Source organism: Salvelinus alpinus, chromosome 25 (assembly GCF_045679555.1).
Source record: "Salvelinus alpinus chromosome 25, SLU_Salpinus.1, whole genome shotgun sequence".
Classification (NCBI taxonomy): domain Eukaryota; kingdom Metazoa; phylum Chordata; class Actinopteri; order Salmoniformes; family Salmonidae; genus Salvelinus; species Salvelinus alpinus.
Window position 1 is genome coordinate 8,962,549 of NC_092110.1, and position 20,064 is coordinate 8,982,612.

At 46.3% G+C, this 20,064-nt stretch overlaps 1 protein-coding gene across 4 annotated transcripts in view; it reads right to left on the reverse strand.

Moving 5' to 3' along the window:
* Positions 1-20,064, reverse strand: part of kiaa0586 (KIAA0586 ortholog) — a 113,294-nt gene that overhangs the window by 31,030 nt on the left and 62,200 nt on the right. For 3 of the 4 annotated variants that reach the window (XM_071365527.1, XM_071365529.1, XM_071365526.1), the window contains 14 exons: positions 18,612-18,793; positions 18,366-18,476; positions 15,344-15,436; positions 13,417-13,610; positions 13,100-13,221; positions 11,016-11,200; positions 10,671-10,839; positions 10,226-10,388; positions 9,592-9,860; positions 9,295-9,371; positions 9,051-9,176; positions 8,431-8,623; positions 6,289-6,434; positions 3,342-3,435 (listed from right to left, as the gene is read on the reverse strand). In XM_071365527.1, coding sequence (XP_071221628.1) covers positions 3,342-3,435; positions 6,289-6,434; positions 8,431-8,623; positions 9,051-9,176; positions 9,295-9,371; positions 9,592-9,860; positions 10,226-10,388; positions 10,671-10,839; positions 11,016-11,200; positions 13,100-13,221; positions 13,417-13,610; positions 15,344-15,436; positions 18,366-18,476; positions 18,612-18,793 — 2,124 coding nt within the window. The remainder of the gene's footprint in view (positions 1-3,341; positions 3,436-6,288; positions 6,435-8,430; positions 8,624-9,050; positions 9,177-9,294; positions 9,372-9,591; positions 9,861-10,225; positions 10,389-10,670; positions 10,840-11,015; positions 11,201-13,099; positions 13,222-13,416; positions 13,611-15,343; positions 15,437-18,365; positions 18,477-18,611; positions 18,794-20,064) is intronic. The other variant, XM_071365528.1, reaches the window with a different exon arrangement.

The following is a 20,064-nucleotide window of genomic DNA, read 5'->3' on the forward strand; positions in this document are numbered from 1 at the left end:
TCCAGAGCGACTTACATGCGTCCCAAATGGCACCCAATTCTCGACATTGTTCACTACTTTTGACCACACGGGAGCCATTTAAAAGGCCCAGTGCAGTCGAAAACGTGAATTTCCTGTGTTATATTTACTTTTTCCACACTATGAAGTTGGAATAATACTGTGGAATTGTGAACATTTTGATATTGCTCTTTTAGTGTAAGAGCTGTTTGAAAAGACCATCTGAAATTTCAGCCTGTTTTGGTGAGATGGAGTTTTGGGATGCCTGGTGACATCACCAGGCGGTAAATTAGTTAATAGACCAATAAGAAAGAGAGTTCCAAACGTCTCTGCCAATAACAGCTAGTTTTCAGTTTTCCCCTCCCCACTCAGACCACTCCCAGAAAGTCCTAGCTAAATTCTTGCTTGAGAAATTGCTTATTTTTGACTGTTTTAATGAAAACAATCACTGTAGGCTACTTAATTGTTACTCAGAAAGGATTTGATATTGAGATAAAAAAAAAAACAGCTGCATTGGACCTTTAAGACAAAGCCCATGAGGATCCTCTTCATTCAGCAGTGTTAATACTACGTTCTCCATCATCCTTCACTGTTCCTCTCTTTTAGATTGGATTAGTCTACCTAATCTCAACGCAGTGACACTGCTTCACTCCCAGAGGCTCTCTCCCACAGATATACAATAACCTTACAGTACCCCTGCTCCTCTTTACGCCAATGGTGTGTCCCAAATGGTACATTATATGTCGTGCACTACCTTTGACCAGAGAGAGTTATTCCACTATACAGTGCCGTTCGGGAAAGTATTCAGACCCATTGACTTGATCCACATTTTGTTACGTTACAGACTTATTCTAAAATGTATTAAATAAAACAATTTCTTCAGCAATCTACACACAATACCCCATAATAACAAAGCGAAAAACAGGTTTTTAGAAATGTTTGCAAATGTATTAAAACAAAAAAAACAGAATTACCTTATTTACATAAGTATTCAGACACTTTGTTATGAGACTCGAAATTGAGCTCAGGTGCATCCTGTTTCCATTGATCATCCTTGAGATGTTTCTACAACTTGATTGGAGTCCACCTGTGGTAAATTAAATTGATTGGACATGATTTGGAAAGGCACACACTATATAAGGTCCCACAGTTGACAGTGCATGTCAGAGCAAAAACCAAGCCATGAGGTCGAAGGAATTGTCTGTAGAGTTCCAAGACAGGATTGTGTCGAAGCACAGATCTGGGGAAGGATACCAAAACATTTCTGCAGCATTGAAGGTCCCCAAAAACCCAGTGGCCTCCATCCTTCTTCAATGGAAGAAGTTTGTAACCACCAAGACTAGTCAGAATCGAGGCAAAGATGAACGGAGCAAAGTACAGAGAGATCCTTGATGAAAACCTGCTCCAGAGCGCTCAGGACCTCAGACTGGGGCGAAGGTTCACCTTCCAACAGGACAATGACCCTAAGCACACAGCCAAGACAACGCAGGAATGGCTTCGGGACAAGTCTCTGAATATCATTGAGTGGCTCAGCCAGAGCCCAGACTTGAACCCGATCGAACATCTCTGGAGAGACCTGAAAATAGCTGTGCAGCAATGCTCCCCATCCAACCGGACAGAGCTTGAGAGGATCTACAGAGAAGAATGGGAGAAACTCCCCAAATACAGGTGTGCCAAGCTTGTAGCGTCATACCCCGAGTGGCGCAGCGGTCTAAGGCACTGCACCTGAGTGCTACAGGCGTCACTACAGACACCCTGGTTCGAATCCAGGCCTTGAGATTGGGAGTCCCATAGGGCGGTGCACCATTGGCCCAGTGTCGTCTGGGTTTGGCTGGTGTAGGCCGTCATTGTAAATAAGAATTTGTTCTTAACTGACTTGCCAAGTTCAATAACAATAAAAGACTTGAGGCTGTAATCACTGCCAAAGGTGCTTCAACAAAGTACTGAGTAAAGGGTCTGAATACTTATGTAAATGTGATATTCAAGTTGTTTATTTTATAGCTTTGTCAACATTTCGACAAACCAGTTTTTGCTTTTTCATTATGGGGTATTGTGTGTAGATTGCTGAGGAAAACAACAATTTAATCAATTTTAGAATAAGGCTGTAACCTAACCAAATGTGGAAAAAGTTAAGGGGTCTGAATACTTTTATGAAGGCACTTTATAGGGCGTGGTTCCCCACCTGGCTGCCTCTGGGACAAATTTTGCCAGCGAGTGGTTTTATTTGGACATAAGACTGTAAAAACACCAGGAAATCAACTCCAAGTGATGAGAATTTTGGAAATCTGTTCCCAAGTATTCCCACGCATAATAGAGAGACGTGATTGTATACGGTTTGAAATTATTATGTTTTGGTCAAATATTTTATATCTGTTTGGGATTCTTGGGGTCAAATTGCAGTCTACAAATTATGTTCCGGCCCCTCGACCATCCGCCCAAGAAAAAAACGTCCCGCGGCTGAATCTAGTTGATGATCCCCGATTCATTTATTTATTTATGTCACCTTTATTTATCCAGGTAGGCTAGTTGAGAACAAGTTCTCATTTACAACTGCGACCTGGCCAAGATAAAGCAAAGCAGTTCGACACATACAACACAGAGTTACACATGGAATAAACAAACATTGGCAGCAGAGAACTGGAAGGAAAGGAGGCCAAAGGAGAAATATAGGGAATAGGGTGCCATTTGAGATGCAGCCTATTTTTTCAGTCACTCCATGTCTATCCTCCCTTCCTCCATGCTGAGTGACTCTAATGCCATCTCCTCTCTCCTCACTGAGGTGTGTCCAGCCCCATGTACAATATTGACTTTTAAAGCACTGACTTGAGCAGTTCCTAGCCCCCTGTGGTCTAGATGTAGCTAGGGAGGACAGGACACAACAGTGATGTCAGGCAAAAATGATTTCACCCTCTCTGGGAGAACAACTGCAGTGACCTGACTTGGAGACAAAGGAAAAGAAAAGGAGAGGGGAGGGGAGGGGAGGAGAAAAGGAGCGGGGAGGAAGTTGAAGTGCAGACCGCACAGATACACTTGTGCCATCTGGTGGTCAGAGGAGAACAAAGGGACACCCGATGGTCGACCCACGTCGTTGTATGTTGGCTTCTCAAACACATTGTTTGTGTCTAAGATGTACCCATTTTATCCATAAGATGTACCCATTTTATCCATAAGATGTACCCATTTTTTACAAAGCTTTCAGATGGATTTGTGGTCTCTCCCAATAACGTGCCACACCATCCCCTTTACAAGAATCAATTAGAATGTTTTTACATTGTAGCATTGGTGAGACCAATTGAATGAATGAACACAGTTCTATCAATAAAACTGGACTTGAGCGACCATACCTGGTTTCTCTGACGTCTCTCCATTAGTCTTTTGAAACTGCCTGACCAGGATGGGAGCAGGTCTGGGAGCTGGAGGACAAGACAACTCAGTTGCCTAAACATAGAGGAGAGGTAACACAATAAATACGAGACTGGTTCAGAGCCTGGTTCCTCTCTAGGTTTCTTCCTAGGTTCCAGCCTTTCATGGGAGTTTTTCCTGGCCACCGTGCATTGCTTGCTCTGGGGTTTTAGGCTGGGTTTCTGTGTAAGCACTTTGTGACACCTACAATATGTACATCTACAGATGAAGTCGGAAGTTTACATACACTTAGGTTGGAGTCATTAAAATTTGTTTTTCAACCACTCCACATTTCTTGTTAATTAACAAACTATAGTTTTGGCATGTCGGTTAGGACATCTACTTTGTGCATGACACAAGTAATTTTTCCAACAATTGTTTACAGACAGATTATTTCACTTACTATTCACTGTATCACAATTCCAGTGGATCAGAAGATTACATACACTAAGTTGACTGTGCCTTTAAACAGCTTGGAAAATTCCTGAAAATGATGTCATGGCTTTAGAAACTTCTGATAGGCTAATTGACATAATTTGAGTCAATTGGAGGTGTACCTGTGGATGTATTTCAAGGCCTACCCTCAAACTCAGTGCCTCTTTGCTTGACATAATGGGAAAAATCAAAAGAAATCAGCAAAGACCTCAGAAAAAAATTTGTAGACCTCCACAAGTCTGGTTCATCCATGGGAGCAATTTCCAAACGCCTGAAGGTACCACGTTCATCTGTACAAACAATAGTACGCAAGTATAAACACCATGGGACCACGCAGCCCTCATACCGCTCAGGAAGGAGACATGTTCTGTCTCCTAGAGATGAATGTACTTTGGTGCGAAAAGTGCAATTCCAGCCCAGAACAACAGCAAATGACCTTGTGAAGAAGCTGGAGGAAACAGGTACAACAGTATCTATATCCACATTTAAACGAGTCCTATATTGACATAACCTGAAAGGCCGCTCAGTAAGGAAGAAGCCACTGCTCAAAAACCGCAAAAAAAAGCCAGACTACGGTTTGCAACTGCACATGGGGACAAAGATTGTACTTTTGGAGAAATGTCCTCTGGTCTGATGAAACAAAAATAGAACTGTTTGGTCATAATGACCATCGTTATGTTTGGAGGAAAAAGGGGGAGTCTTGCAAGCCGAAGAACACCATCCCAACCATGAAGCACGGGGGTGGCAGCATCATGTTGTGGGGGTGTTTTGCTGCAGGAGGGACTGGTGCACTTCACAAAATAGATGGCATCATGGGGAAGGAAAATTACGTGGATATATTGAAGCAACAACTCAAGACATCAGTCAGGAAGTTAAAGCTTGGTCGCAAATGAGTCTTCCAAATGGACAATGACACCAAGCATACTTCCAAAGTGGTGGCAAAATGGCTTAAGGACATCAAAGTCAAGATATTGGAGTGGCCATCAGAAAGCCCTGACCTCAATCCTATAGAAAATTTGTGGGCAGAACTGAAAAAGCGTGTGCGAGCAAGGAGGCCTACAAACCTGACTCAGTTACACCAGCTCTGTCAGGAGGAATGGGCCAAAATTCACCCAACTTATTGTGGGAAGCTTGTGGAAGGCTACCTGAAACATTTGACCCAAGTTAAACAATTTAAAGGCAATGCTACCAAATACTAATTGAGTGTATGTAAACTTCTGACCCACTGGGAATGTGATGAAAGAAATAAAAGCTGAAATAAATCCTTCTCTCTACTATTATTCTGACATTTCACATTCTTAAAATAAAGTGGTGATCCTAACTGACCTAAGACAGGGAATCTCTACTTAGATTAAATGTCAGGAATTGTGAAAAACTGAGTTTAAATGTATTTGGCTAAGGTGTATGTAAACTTCCAACTTCAACTGTCGGTAGGGTAGACATTGTATTCGAAGGAGATCAGACGACAACAGAAAGCAGAGGAGGAAGCCAACACATTGTTTTGATGTCTCCATTTAAGAAGAGTAATCCCAAAACACACACATGGGCTGCATCCAGATCTGGTATCCCGACTGATGAGCGTGTTTCATGTGTCAACACTCAACAATAGAGTCCACTTTGCTTAACTGATTCAGAAAATATAGGAACAAAAGGAGGATACTATATTGATATCTATCCTCCTTTTGTATGTTTATTCTATATATTTTGTAAACTCTGCGTCACTGGGAAGAGCAAGTAAGCAAGCATTTCACTGTAAAGTCTACACTGTTGCATTTGGCGCATGTGGAGGCAGGACACGGGGCAAAAAAATTAAACTGGTTGTTGTTTGTCACTGTCAACACTCAACACCAGACAATACTGTATGGAGGCTGCTGCAGCCAGCCAATGATTCACACAGGAGGACATCTGCACCAGTTTTATAGAAGATAAAGGCTCGTCCCCAATGGCACCCCATTGCATACATAGGGAATAGTAAATCCTCCTGATCCTTCATATGGGACGCAGCCACAGCACATGGCTGTACTCTCTGTCTTGTCCTATGAGCCGAGTTGATATGGAAAAAGATGATCTGTTCTAAGAGATTAGGTTGCAATGCATCTTGGGTGAAAGAAGCACATTGGGTAATCCTTCTTACAGCTGTTGAAAGAGACTCTTCTCTTGTGCAAGTGTCCTCAAATCAACTATATCTTTAACAGAAACACAACATGGTGGAACCTTATCCTCACCTACCTAGCTGCCAAGAATAACACAGCGTGAAAGCCAGGTCTCTGTGTGTGTGTGTGTGTGTGTGTGTGTGTGTGTGTGTGTGTGTGTGTGTGTGTGTGTGTGTGTGTGTGTGTGTGTGTGTGTGTGTGTGTGTGTGTGTGTGTGTGTGTGTGTGTGTATGTGTGCGTGTGTGTATGTGTGCGTGCGTCAGAGCAGATGCTGTGTACAGTATAAATGTGTAATGCTTGCCTGTGGTGAACAGTGGGAGACGGAGTCCTCCATTGGTGGAGGTGACATTGAGGTGTCAGGCTGATTTGGCATCTCTGGCTCCACATCCAGGACTCTGATGTCAACTGGCCACTGAGTGTCCTGGAACCTCGTTGCATCTGTAACATCTGTAGAAACACACTTTCATTCTTCCGTATCCAAGCCTAGCTAACATTTCCCCACTAATAGAGATATACAGTATCATGTAGAATTATAACATCAATGACTGGTGTCCATGCAACGTAGCCTCGAAAGGAGAGGGAGCCCTGTCACTTCAAACGCTCTCACAAGTCCAAACACAAGGCGTTGCAGTCTGAAAGTGTTTCCAGATGACACAAAGCCACACAAACAATGGTTTCTCTAGCCAAAACATGGGGTTTGACATGCTTTTCAGGATAAGCCACAACAGAGGGGTTGTCAAACTGTTTTACAGGCTCTGTGTCAGCTCAGTGATATTGTAATTGAGTCGCCAGTCTGTTGGTGTCAAGAGCTGCCCTAGGGGTTAAGAGCGTTAGGCCAGAAACTGAAAGGTCGCTGGTTTGAATCCCCGGGCCGACAAGAAGAAAAATCTGTCTATGTGCCCTTGAGCAAGGCACTTAACCCTAATGCTCCTGTAAGTTGCTCTTGATAAGAGTGTCTGCTAAATTATTAAAAAGTAGGGTGCATCCCAAATTGCACCCTATAGAGTCCTATGGGCACTGTTCATAAGTAGTGCCAAACAGCTCCAGCTTGAGTGGAAAACAAAATGGCTTTGAGTTCTTCCTCTGTCATTAATACAGTCCCTGTCTTTTCTGCTTGGATTGCAGGGTTCCCCCCCTTCTCTCTGGTCTGGTCTCCAAGCAACATTGGAGCTCTTTTTTACCGCGGGTCGAGTTGATTTTGAGTTGGGTAAATATTGGTTTTGGCCAACACAGGAAGAGGATAGGAATCTGCTATGAGGTTCTTCTGTCTGAGTGGATGCAGAACTTAGACACAGTGTCTAAAGAGCCATGTGAACACAGAGGAGCATTCACAACATGTGACCGACAACCGTAACAGAATCGCATGTTGCTTTTCGACCACTAAGTAAATATTACAGTATTAATTTCACGCTTTTTCATCCAGCTCTAAACTGGATATTTGTATCAACTGAAACACCAGTATGCAGGGTGTCAAACACTGATTAGTGCTAAGTTTTTACGAGAAGAAGCCTAGTTAAGAGTGGACATTATGGTTAACATACCAGGAATGGGAAACCAAGGACATCTCTAGTTCCCCTGCGATACTTGGTTATGATCACCACTATATATGTATATATTTCTTTTTTAACCTTTATTTAACTAGGCAAGTCAGTTAAGAACAAATTCTTATTTACAATGACGGCCTAGGAACAGTGGGTTAACTGCCTTGTTCAGGGGCAGAACAACAGATTTTTACCTTGTCAGCTCAGGGATTCGATCCAGCAACCTTTCGGTTACCGGCCCAACGCTCTAACCACTAGGTTACCTGCCGCCCCTCCTCCTCCTATATCATGTGAATCATCATCTTTTTAAGAACCCTTATCCCACTTCCTTTTGTCTTTATTTGTCATTTCTAGTTCTGGGTTCTAGTAGTGCTGTATAAATTCAATGAATTACATGATTACATACTATATCTGGAAGGCAGACGACGTAAAGACACACACAGTCCCCCTACGAGGCAGCAGCAGTGGTTTTCCGCTGGCCTGGCCTCTCTGTGCTCCCAGCAGCCCCTGATGGAGAATCCAGGCTGTCTGATTTCCCCTATGACTCAGGATAACTCTCTCAGCACTGTGGCTCTGCTCTGTGGTGTCAACAGCTCTATTCCCCCTCTCCTCTCTTTCTCCTCCCCTGTTCCCTTCCCCTGTGTCCGTGAACACCATATCAACTCTTACGCTGTCTTGTATCTCTAGTACCCCTCTCCTCTCCTCATACACATATCGATTCATTTTTAATGAGATAGAGAAGTCCGGTCGTAAGCCTGTCGTTTGTGGGTTCTGGTCCAGAGTTTTAAAAGGCAACATATTTTGTCATTTGAATCCAACAAGTATATACCCCAAACTCCTTTAGGCAGGGGGAACAGAGGTAGAATGGAAAGAGAAACATTGCCGTGTGGTTCCAGGTCTACCTGCTGACTGCAGGGTGAGCTGTCCTGGGGAGGAGACGTGTCCCTGTCTGGGGTTGTGCTCTGTCCCAGTCCTGGTCACTGTCCTGTTCCAGGGCTGGACAGTGAGGGAGTGTCCAGTCACTAGCCTCTCCCCTGCAGGATGCAGCCTGGGTCTCTGGCCTTCGCTGACCTCTCCCTCCTCCTCCCAGGACTCCTGGGGATTGGGGGGACACAGCAGTCACAGCTCACTGAGCTTGTGCAAAACATTTGGCTATGGTCTGCCATTCTGAACATGACCCTGCACTGCAAGGGCTTAATGCCTTGGCTGTTTGCTTGCGAATCACAATATTTTTTTTATTCCAAGTCAGCATTAACCCAGTATTTTTGTACACTGTGCCAAAGCTTTTGCCTATATTGCATTTCATTGGATTTCCCTTGCATAAATGCTATGCAAAAACACAATAAGGTCACCTTCCATTTTGGCATGCATTAACAAATGGGGAAAACCTGCCACCTAGAGGCATTACAATGTCACAACAGGACAAATATCAGACAGGCATTCCATATAAGTAGAATCATGGACAGCAGTGACAACAGAAGGTTCCAGTATGTACAGAGCAGTGCAGTAGTTTGATAGTTACCTCCGGGTCAGGGCGTGTCTGCGTGATGACCCCCTGGTCCATCTTAGCCAATAGAGACAGGATGGGGTCGTGGTGGGCCGGGATGACAGGCCTCCTCACCTGACCCTCACTGGGAGGGTCGTAGTCCTGAGTGACACACAAAATGTAACGGTTAGCATGTTTGCTGTGTATGGGAGCCATTTGGACATTTGGAATAACAGCGTTATGCTAGTAAAAGAAAAGCAGTGGAGACTGTGCCACTCACCATGTCCTGAACCTCCTGCAGCGAGCTGGAGAAGCTGTTGATTAGATAGGGAACATAGAAGCCTTCCTCCTCAAAGGCTGGGTGGAAACAGAGGAAAAGGCATCAATGGGTTTGACATGATATTAGTCACACTATGATGAATATGGAGTTTACAATCTTAGGAACGGATGGCCTTTTGCATACCACCCGACGTCTGAGGAAACCGTCAAGACACTCCCAAATAAGCCCCAACACTGTGTGTGTGTGTGTGTGTGTGTGTGTGTACGCATGTTGAGCTGCGTTGTCTATCCATCTCACCTCGTGCTGCTGCCGCCTGGCTATAGCTGAGGAGCAGCTCTCCCTCTGAGATGTGTCGAGCAGCCGCGTCTGTCCCAGTGACTGTGGAACTACTGCTGCTGCTGGTACTCTCCGACGACGAGGAGGAGGAGGAGGGGGGAGTGGAGGGGGTCTGAGGCCCAGGTGGGGGTGGTGGAGTAGGGGAGCGGGGAGACAGGGTCTGGGGGCTGGAGGTTACAGGTGGGATTGGAGGCACACTGACAGGCTCCTCCTCAGCCACTGACATCACTCTGTAGAAAGAGAGAAGAGGGAGGAAAGGAGGGAGGGAGGGAAAGAAGGAGAGAGAGAAAGAGAGAGAGAGGAGATATTAGTAGGATGGGTGGTACTTGGTCAGGTTAAAACCAATAACCATCTATGTTCCAGGCCTGTGTGTTATCTTCGCATGTTCTTTGTAACTCTAACTGCATTGTAATCTCCTGACAGCAGGGGGAGCTGTGGTACAATACAACCACGCCAAGCAGTGCATCCTACACTCTCCACTATGTACCCTTATTGCCTTCTGAGGGAGGTCCCCACGCCGTTCCACCATTCAGAAAGACAGACAGACATTCAGTCAGACAAACGGACAGTAGAATCAGCAGACAGGCAGACTCACAGTGGCTTGTTGTGCTTCTCCTGCTCCTCTACAGGGCAGTGGGGTTGCTCCTCAGCCAGGGGCAGCGATGCGTCTCCCCAGGGTCCGGCAGGGCCCAAGGGAGGGGACACCGCCAGGGGAGAGGGGTCTGGAGTGGTGACTGGGGTCACTATTGGCTCTGGGTCTGAGATCAAAGGGGAACAGAAATGTTCAGCATCTCATTGGATAGGCTGGGGATCAATCTATCATGGATAAACCCAAGTTTTTCCTGACCACGTGACCAGCACAAGAAAAACTCTAGGTCCTTGCTTATAACTAGAGCCCTGAGTTTTCCCTTATCAGGTCACATGATCATGAAAAGCTCTGGTCCCTAGTCATGGACCACTCAATTACTCATACTGTGACTGCAGACGGAGTCCGCAGAGCGTGCTTGTGTAATGGAGATACAGTAACTATGCTATGAGACCTGCAGGTGTAGAGGTGTGAGGCTCCTGTGGCTGGGGTTCTCTGGGTGACTGCTGGGGGGTCCCCTGCTCTGAAGCCTGTGGGGTAGCCAGTGGGGACAGGCCTCTGCTGGGGGGCCCAGGACTAACACTGGGCTCTGGGGTGGGCACGGGGGTTGGCACCAAGGGCTCCTACAACAGCACCACATTGTGGAAAGAAAGAATACAAATACAATAAAATACTGTAGAAAAAGGAACAAATATCTCAGTGTAAATGTTGGATTAGAAATACTATTTCAAAATAAATAAAAAATGTTTTGTTTATACAGTAAAGACTGATTTATTGATTGATTTACTGTACACACTACCTCCTGTGGCGGAGGATCCTGAGGCTTGGCTGGTGCTACAGGTCTCTCCTGTCCCTCTCTCTGTCCCAGCATCAGGGCTATGGTCTCTGCCAGTGCCTCGTTCACATACTGTCTGATCAGCTCTGAGTCCACAGGAACACTGGCGTCCACAAACAGCTGTAGGCCCTCTCCACCCGCAGCCTCCACTGGAACCACAGATTCAGTAGGGCACATTGAAGCAGCGCGTTTTGCAACAGAAAACCAAAATCTGTGTTCTTATCGGACGGACACAAAGTTTCAAAACGGAGTCTCACTACTGAACATCTACTATTCTGGTATACCCATTTTTCCATACTGGATCATTTCAACAACACAATTAAAAGAATAGTTCACATCCAATAGCTGGGTTTATACTGCACAAAAGAAGCCCAGCAGTTTTCCCTTCATTCTTCTTACTGTTCTGTCTAAAGGGAAGTAGCAGAGTAAGTGGAAAAAGTGCTGACAACCCTCCAGTGATCACAGAGTGGAAGCCTCATCTGCAAATGTGATACATCATTGATCTTTCTACTAGATGAGAGCGTGAGGCAACGTCCCAAATGGCACCCTATTACCTATAGAGTGCACTATAAAAGGGTGCACTACAAAGGGAACGGGGTGCCGTTTGGGAGACGACCTGAATCAATGGCCCGCTAACTTCGCTGCCACTGCCTCTCTTAAGTGTTCTGACTGCAATCCGTAGCAGCGAAGAAGAAGGAGAAGCAGAGCCGAGTAGATGAGAAAGAGCAATCAATGATTTAATGAGGAACTGTATTATCATATTGGGGCTTTGACATGTCTTTTTCATGTCTTTCACGGCAGACAGCTCGCACTCAAAGAAACCATGAGGCATAACGTTCAATGAGGCAAGTTCTCTCATCTCACCCCGCTCCTGCGCACACTCCACTGGCTTCCAGTCGAAGCACGCATCCACTACAAGTCCATGGTGCTTACCTATGGAACAGCAAAATAAACTGCCCCTCCCTACCGTCAGGCTATGCTCAGACACTACACCCCAACCCCAGCACTCCGTTCTGCCACCTCAGGTCTCTTGGCCCTCCCACCCCTACGGGACGGCAGCTCCCGCTCAGTCCAGTCCAATCTCTTCTCTGTCCTGGCACCCCAATGGAGGAACCAGCTTCCCCCCGAAGCTAATCCTCCTCCTCACCTCGACCACCCCCCCAAAAAATAAACATTAACCAGCACTAACCAGACCCCCCCCCCCCGTGATATGTGATATGTGGTTGTCCCACCTAGCTATCTTAAAATGAATATAGCGTCTGATAAATGACTAAAATGTAAAATGCATGGAGTTATAAACAGCCCAGCAACATTGCTCAAGGGGATGATGTATAGTTCATCTATTCAGTTTCATGTCTGTCAATATCTCAGCAGGCGTACGAACCCCATTTGAGCTCATTTATTAAAAGCCACGAGGGACATTTTGGGATTCCTGAACATGAGGATTGTGGTCGGTGGCTTGACAAAGCCGTTGAGCTTGAAGTAGTGTTTCGCATGTCATCGGATGGCTAACAGCACTCACAATGCTACCACAGAGCCCCACTGACACAGTCCCTGTACCACAGAGCCCCACACAAATTCCCTGAGGAAAATGGCTACCAGAATCTCCCAGACCACAGCTATGCTGTAATGCATCATTGCTGGCTGGGCTCAGCTCCACATGCATGGGGATGACCTGACCAGGACTAGACCTTTTGCAGTGAAAGGACCAAGTTCTCACATAAGGCGTTTCCCGTGATGGTTAACATCAGAGTTGGGATTAAAGGAATAATCCACTCAAAAACTACCTTTTGGTATTGTTGTTCAATTAGTTCACTGTTGATACAGTCCCAAAATGTTTTGCACGTCAGCAATAAAGTTTTCAAGATATAAGACTTTCAGAAAGCAAATTGTAACTTGCCACATGCATCATCCTGATGATGCATGTGGCAAGTTACAGTAAGGGTGAGCATGACCAAGTTAGCCACATGGAACTAGTGCTTTAAGGGAGTCAGGTTAAGGGTTATCATGCTGTTAAGGTACACTATGTAACCAGTCCCAGTTCTCACCGATGTCAGAGGTAACACTGTCCTCTGGCTCGGAGGGGGAGGGACTCTGGTTCTGGGCGGGGTCAGCTAGAGGGGGTTGGTACATCTCGGAGATCATTCTGGCCATCAGCTGCTGCTCCACCCTAAACGAACAAACAAACCCCGTTACTTCTAACTAGCTCCCTTTATGCTGATCGTGAACTCCACATTGCCTGTTGGCATGAATTTGGTATTCCAAGTAGTACACCAGTAGGGACATTGCAATGTGGCTTGTGTATTCTGCATTCATAAAAAACAGTGTTCAGCTTCACTGCGTAACATAATGCTATCCTCCTCACCAGTCAACCAGCCTGTTCTCCAGGGTCTCTCTGTGTTGGATGGAGCTGAGGACAGGGTCTGGGGGTGGTAGGGGCTCTGCAGGGTAGCAGGGGAACACAGGACCGTGGTACATAGCAGTAGGAGGAGAGGCCAGACCGTTCAGTTCTATAGGACCATCATGGAGCTCCTCCTCCTCCTCTTCCTCCTCTGGATCCTGATGGAAAAATACATTTTAATTGTAGGAAAAAGATGGGTGGGGAACGCTAGATGGATACACTAGTAGCAGGATTGGAGGCCTGAAAGGTCAGGACAAAAATGTGATTTGGGGTTTTAGATCCCTTGCTCTGGCTTTATGGTGTCCGTTTAGTAGGTTTTGGTCACTGGTTTTGCATTACTTGCAGATTCCTTGGCAGTAAAGACAGGGAAGGCTGCGTCAAGCTGGCTCTTTTATCTCATTTCTAGTGGCGAGATGGCGAGAGAGAGAGAGAACGAGAGAGGGAAAGTGGGGTTTGCCTGCCAAAAGGAGACTGAAGTTTTCTGCTTCGTCAAAACATTTAAATAAATAAATAAATAGCTAAACACTGTTAGGGCTAAGGCGTTGAGGTGGGGACACTCTAGTAGCTGGCGTCTATACACGGTTGTGTAGCACAACAGAGTCAGCCCATGTTTCATGATCTCTCTTTTTTGACTGGATGCATTGTTTTGATGGGGTTTTAAAAACACAACTCTTTATTAGGTTGTTGGGAAACGTTAAAGAGTGATTGCAGGGAAAGATCGCAATTTTAAAAAGAGCTTAATTATGGGCAATGGTTCCAGATCACATTAAAACTTTTACAGCTTGAACTTTTTTGGAAATGTGTGCATTACTTCTTGGAACAACCTCTCTGATCCAAATGACCACAATTTGAAACAATGAGAGGGAGGACTGAGTAACCCAGTGATTCAGCAGCAGGCAGCAACTGAACCCTACTAATACATCCCAAATGGCACCATATTCACTATGTAGTGCCCTACTTTTGCCATTTGGGACACCATTTTCTACCAAATGTGAAACTCCCTCTCCTAACATTATTTCCATTGCATATCAAATCCACACAAAGTTACATTTCAAATCGGCCTTGTTTGAGAATGTAGTTCACTTCCCGACCAAAGGAGGGCACTGTGGAACCATAGAGATGTTCTTCAATTCAAACCCCCTTTTTATTCCAATACTTTTCTTCCTCGTTCTTTCCTTTCTGACAGCTATGGAGCCTGTTGTTCTCCTAAGCCTCCTTACACAATCATGACAACAGGAGCATTTCTATGTTAACAAACTATTTGCCCTTGTGTGACCGCGAGGAACCTGCCTTAATGGCCCGATTTGCGTCAGTGCTGCTTTGGCTGCTTGGTAGCGGTGAATATGGAAAGCTTATGGTTTGTGTGGATTTGCTGATTGAGGGGATGTAGGTTTACATAATATACAAATTCCTAGTGAAGCCACGGTGGAGGACTACTGGAGAAAGACAGTGCATCAAACAAAGAGAAAACGTACAACAGCTATTACAATAGAAGGTGAAAAAACGTAGGCCTATTATTGACGAGAGATTGTAATTAAATTAACATCCATTTATGATGACTTGAATTCTTTTTTTTTATGTGTGGAAGTGAGGAGAAATTCAAAGCTCTGTGGCAGTGCTCTGAATATCGCTATCTCATTGGCATGCAAAGGTGACACACTGTATGAAAATCAAATGAATAAAATAATCTATTCCTTTTGCAATATTTCAATCAACCTTTCAAGGAGGTGAACGTCAAGGGAGAAGGAAGGGGTTAAAAGTGTTGGAAGCAGCAGACCTGATTTCTAGATGCCCTTGAGCTGGTGACTCAGACGCCACATACTTCCCACACACACAGGACTGGGCACGCACAGACACAGACGCGCAAAATGGATTTTCAAATGGACTCTACCTGGGCAATGTCAGCAACCTCCAGGAAATGTGTTCCGGGGAAAACGCTCTCCTCCTCATCATCCCTCTCTTCATCATGCGTCCCTGCCACACTCTGCAATAAGAGGACGGATAGATTATAGTCCTTATTTAACCCGTGTCTAACTATTGGGTTCAAAAGGAGAATTAACACTCATTCCCCTCCAGCTATGGCAGACCTGCAGTTCATGCTAGACAATGACAAATGCCTGGAAAACCTATTATTATCGATAGGGTTGTGGTGACATTCTAAGATGTGTGTACGGCTATTGACCGTCAACAATAAACAACAACGCCCTGGGAGAGACAATTATGAAGCGCGTTCAACTCAACGCTTTCCATTCATAAAGTACAACCCGATCAATCCAACGCAACGGGCCGATCGAAAATCTGCGGTAGCCTCTCGCCGAGTCCCGCCCGGCCAAATATTGAATCTATGATAGGAAAAACACAACTGTTCTTCAAGCGCAGTGACTTCTTTCGGCGTGATCGCAGGAGGTACCAATACGAGCACCATTCACCGGTGTTCTTGATTATTCCCTACATACAGTGCACTCACCCCATGTAGTGTGGTCTCCGAATCAACTTGGAAGGTTTATCACATTAGTTCAAGGAGCTAACCGTGGCTCAGACTGAAACCAGTGTTTGGCACCGGGTTTATTCACATACTGTCCCACACAGCACAGGATTACAGGAGAGCGAAGCCTCCGTATTCAGCAGAAAACACACTGCTATGACTGATTGAGAGGCCTGTGATACATGGGACATATGCACTGGTTGCTGTAGTAAACACACACAAAAACACGCTTGGTTCAAATACTTGATTCATTTCCCATTGACTCCCCTTGCAGCATGCCAGTAATATACGGAGTAGCAGAGGTTAACATTTAACAGACTGACACCATTTGATTGACAGGTGCTATTAGGCTACCGGGTAAGGAATTTGGTCATTATAAGGAATACCATTGTGCTAATGAGTGTTCACTGCTGAGTTTGTTTGTTACCAGTGCAACTATGTGTGTGCTGTGTTGTATTGGGCCGTCTGGGTTGGATTGGGCCATCTGTGGCGGTAGGTGAGTGAGTGTGAGAGAACTGAGAGCTGCGGTGTTTGTTGTGGACTGCGGATAAAGGACTTGGAGGGCAGAGTGTTGCAGAGAGAGAGGCACAGAACCACACCAACACATTATCATTCCACTCAGTCAGCACGGGGGGGGGGGGGGGGGGAGAGAGGTGGTGAGAGGGGATGGGGTGAGAGATGGACCGGACAGATCAGGCCAATAGTGGCCAGGTGATTCACTACTACCTCAGTGAGACAGAGGAAGAAAATGGCCACCCACACTTAAAACACACTTCCCTGCTCAGTGGCTAGACTTCGTAGAAAATGAACAAACACAGGTCTACGACGTTCTAAACTAAACTGATAACCAAAGAACAGCGGAGCGGACATTTTTAATCTCTCAAAAGTAGCCCTCAGACAGTGTGGAATGCTAGAATATCAAGTACATAGCAAGACATGACTCAACTGAAGGAGTGCTCATGACAAAGACATTCCTGCCAGGACGGTGATAGGAATGAGAACACATTTAGATCACCGGCGGAAACTGGATAGCCGACTCCAGGAATCTTTCAGCAATTCTAGGACATAACCAAAGCTGCAATCAGCATAACTGGTATGTGACAAGCAGTATTATGAGGAGGAGGAAGGATGCTCACTGCAGCAGTCAGGCATCAGCCATACCTCTACAGCACTGCTTTGTCCTTGCATCGACTGACTCCCACTGCAAGCACAGAGATTGATAACCCACATCCGTTGCCAGGCAACCATATGTGCCTGCCTGACTGGAGCGGAGTTGAATTTGTAAGAGAGAGAGAGAGTGAGTGGCCGGGGCCTTTAAGTGTGAGCAGCACTGCAGCCTGGCAGGCTCCACCACAGTCTTGTCAGTGGAGGCTGCTGAGGGGAGGACGCCTCATAATAATGGCTGGAACGGAGCGAATAGAATGGCATCAAAGACCCGGAAACCATGTGATCGATACCGTTCCACTCTTTCCGCTCCAACCATTACCACGAGCCCGTCCTCGCCAATTAAGCTGCCACCAACCTCCTGTGAGTCTTATTAATCATTCACTTCCACACACACACTCACGGTGGAAATATTTGCGTGGGAGCAACACACACACACACACACACACACACACATACATTGCAAAAATTTTTGCTGTGCTGCATGAAGAGAAAAAAACTCTCCTATAAGCCATCAGAAGCCCCCGCGGTCTGGAGCAGGGCCAAGCTCAGAGGGCCAAACTGCCATCTATAGCCAGTGAATGGTCTGCCACAAGCTGCTATACGGGATACATTATAGGCCCTCTTCCCACAACACCATCACAGCCAGTCCAGCATGGAGACATTACTGAGGAAGGCTAGCGGCGTCATGAATCAAACAGTCTGGGAGAGACTGGCACCCTATTCCCTATATAGTGCATAGGGCTCTAATCAAAAGTGGAGCTCTATATAGGGAATAGGGTGCCATTTGGGATGCATCCTGTGGAAACGTTAGCAGGCAAGAAACACTGGTGTCTACAGAACAGGAGCAGGCATCACGGCAGGCACGGACAACCCCCAGTCCTGGGACCACTCCCTCCTTTCTCTCCCCATACGGCTACTGTTACACCTCTCACTCAATGCTCCTTTTCTACCCCAGTCTGTGGACTCAGCAAGAAGGGAGTCCCGGTCTGGGGGCAAGCAGGGGGGGTGTCTTTTGTCCTGGGGAGTGTGGAAAGGCTGAGTGCAGTCCTGGCTGAGTGCAGTCCTGGCTGCACACCGTAGTACAACCACACGTTTCACTGGCCTGGTCTAAATGCTGATTGATGGATGTTTTTGAGGCTGAGCCCATTACAGCATAATGTTACATTATGTTACTGCATAATACTGGGCCTTCACGCAGCTGGCTAGGGGGTGGGTGGGGGGAGACAAGTATGTCACATTTCTCATTGGGGTGTTACTGTACCTGTATGTCTGGAGGAGGAACAGCAGCAGGAGGAGGTGGTGGAGAGGGAGCTGGGCTCTGGCTGGGGGTTGGAGTTGGCGTGTGGGGTTCGATATTCACACTGGGCTGAACCTGGTGCATTCAGAGAGATTTCAGACGCATGATTCAAATATAGACTACACAGTCCACACAACAACGCCATTACATTTGGGATGATTGTCCGCAACCAGGCAGATATCGATGCTGACCAATGAGGCTGAGCCTTACTTGCACTTGGAGCTGTGGTTGTCTTCTCCTCGGGCCAGACTTCACCTCCGGCACGGCCACGGTGGGTTTGCGGGGGGCAGGGGCCGGTCTGGGTGAGGAGGGGGGCATGGAGGTGGTCACTGGCCAATCACTGATGAGGACACGGGAGGGCTGGGGGGCCAATCCATCCACTCTGGGCTGGCCTGGAGGTAGAGAGAGGGAGACATGTCAAATACGGTCTCAATTAGACACACAAGACCCAAAGGCAGCAGACACCAACATCAAACTAAACCGTATGCTGAAGAGGTACTTCCTGCTAAGTGTCTAGGCAATACTGTTAAACACTGGTGGTTGGTTATATCATGGCACTGAGCTAGCGTCAACGAAAAGTCACCAAGGGAAAAAAGCAGTTGTTTGTTGTTTCAAGCACTAGCGTATGATGATACATGCAAGGGGAGGGTAGAATATCGCAGCTAGATGCACTTAAGAAGAGGGAGGGGTACGTCTCTCTCTCTCTCCCTCGTTCTCCTCCACTCTCTGTCTCTCCCGTCCAGCTCATAGAGTATATCCCCTTGGTGCAGAGCAGATAATATCTCAACCGTATTTACACAACACGGGGGTAGTGAACAGTGAAGAGCATTACGTGCTGGGCATGCTAAGAGGAGAGCTGCTCTCCTCCCATGGCTGGCTCGCTCCGCCTGTGGAAAGCACAAAGCGCCAAGAACAGTGAGCACACCTGGCTCTTATTTCTCCTGAGCTGCTGTTCGGTTTCGTTGTGGGAAGAGGAGGGCTGTAAACGACATCCTAAATAATAACTCTCACACATCACTCTTTTGTCCTCCACACATCTGCCAACCTGAGACGCCGCCCATTGGACCCGCGCCGCTCGGCGCTCGCAAAGTTTGGCATCTGTTTGGCGAGGAGGAGTTTGGGAAAACTAGCTAGCTAATAAGTTCAGACAGAGTGTAGTTTGGTTGTATAATTTGTTATTAGACTCGTTGGTGAAGGCTTCTGTTGATGAGTTAACTCCTATTAAGATATTAAGGGACACATGGCCATGCAGCCCAGCCCTAAAACACCCCCCCCACCCCAACCACCACCACTACCCTGTAATATAACACACAGGATTACATTAACGTAAATCTGCTCAGCGCACAGCGGACTACAGAAAGCTGTTTATCCAGCTCTGAGCCCGTAGCTGGGGAAACATAAGCTTTATGATTTCCATAATTTGGCTGAAGGGCATCCAAAAAGGGTGACTTCTTTTTCTGTTCGTTCATTCAGAGCAAGTGGCTCTGAGTCATTCGGAATGTGCAAGTACTTTTTATGGAAAACACGTGGGCAGGGTTGGTCGGTTGTGTAACTGCTGGCAGTATAGGAAAACCATCCCAGCTAATTTGCAGTCGTCCTCCTCGCCCCAAGACGGGTTGAATGTAAATAGAACTGGAAGGAGCACCAAGCCAAAATAGCAGAT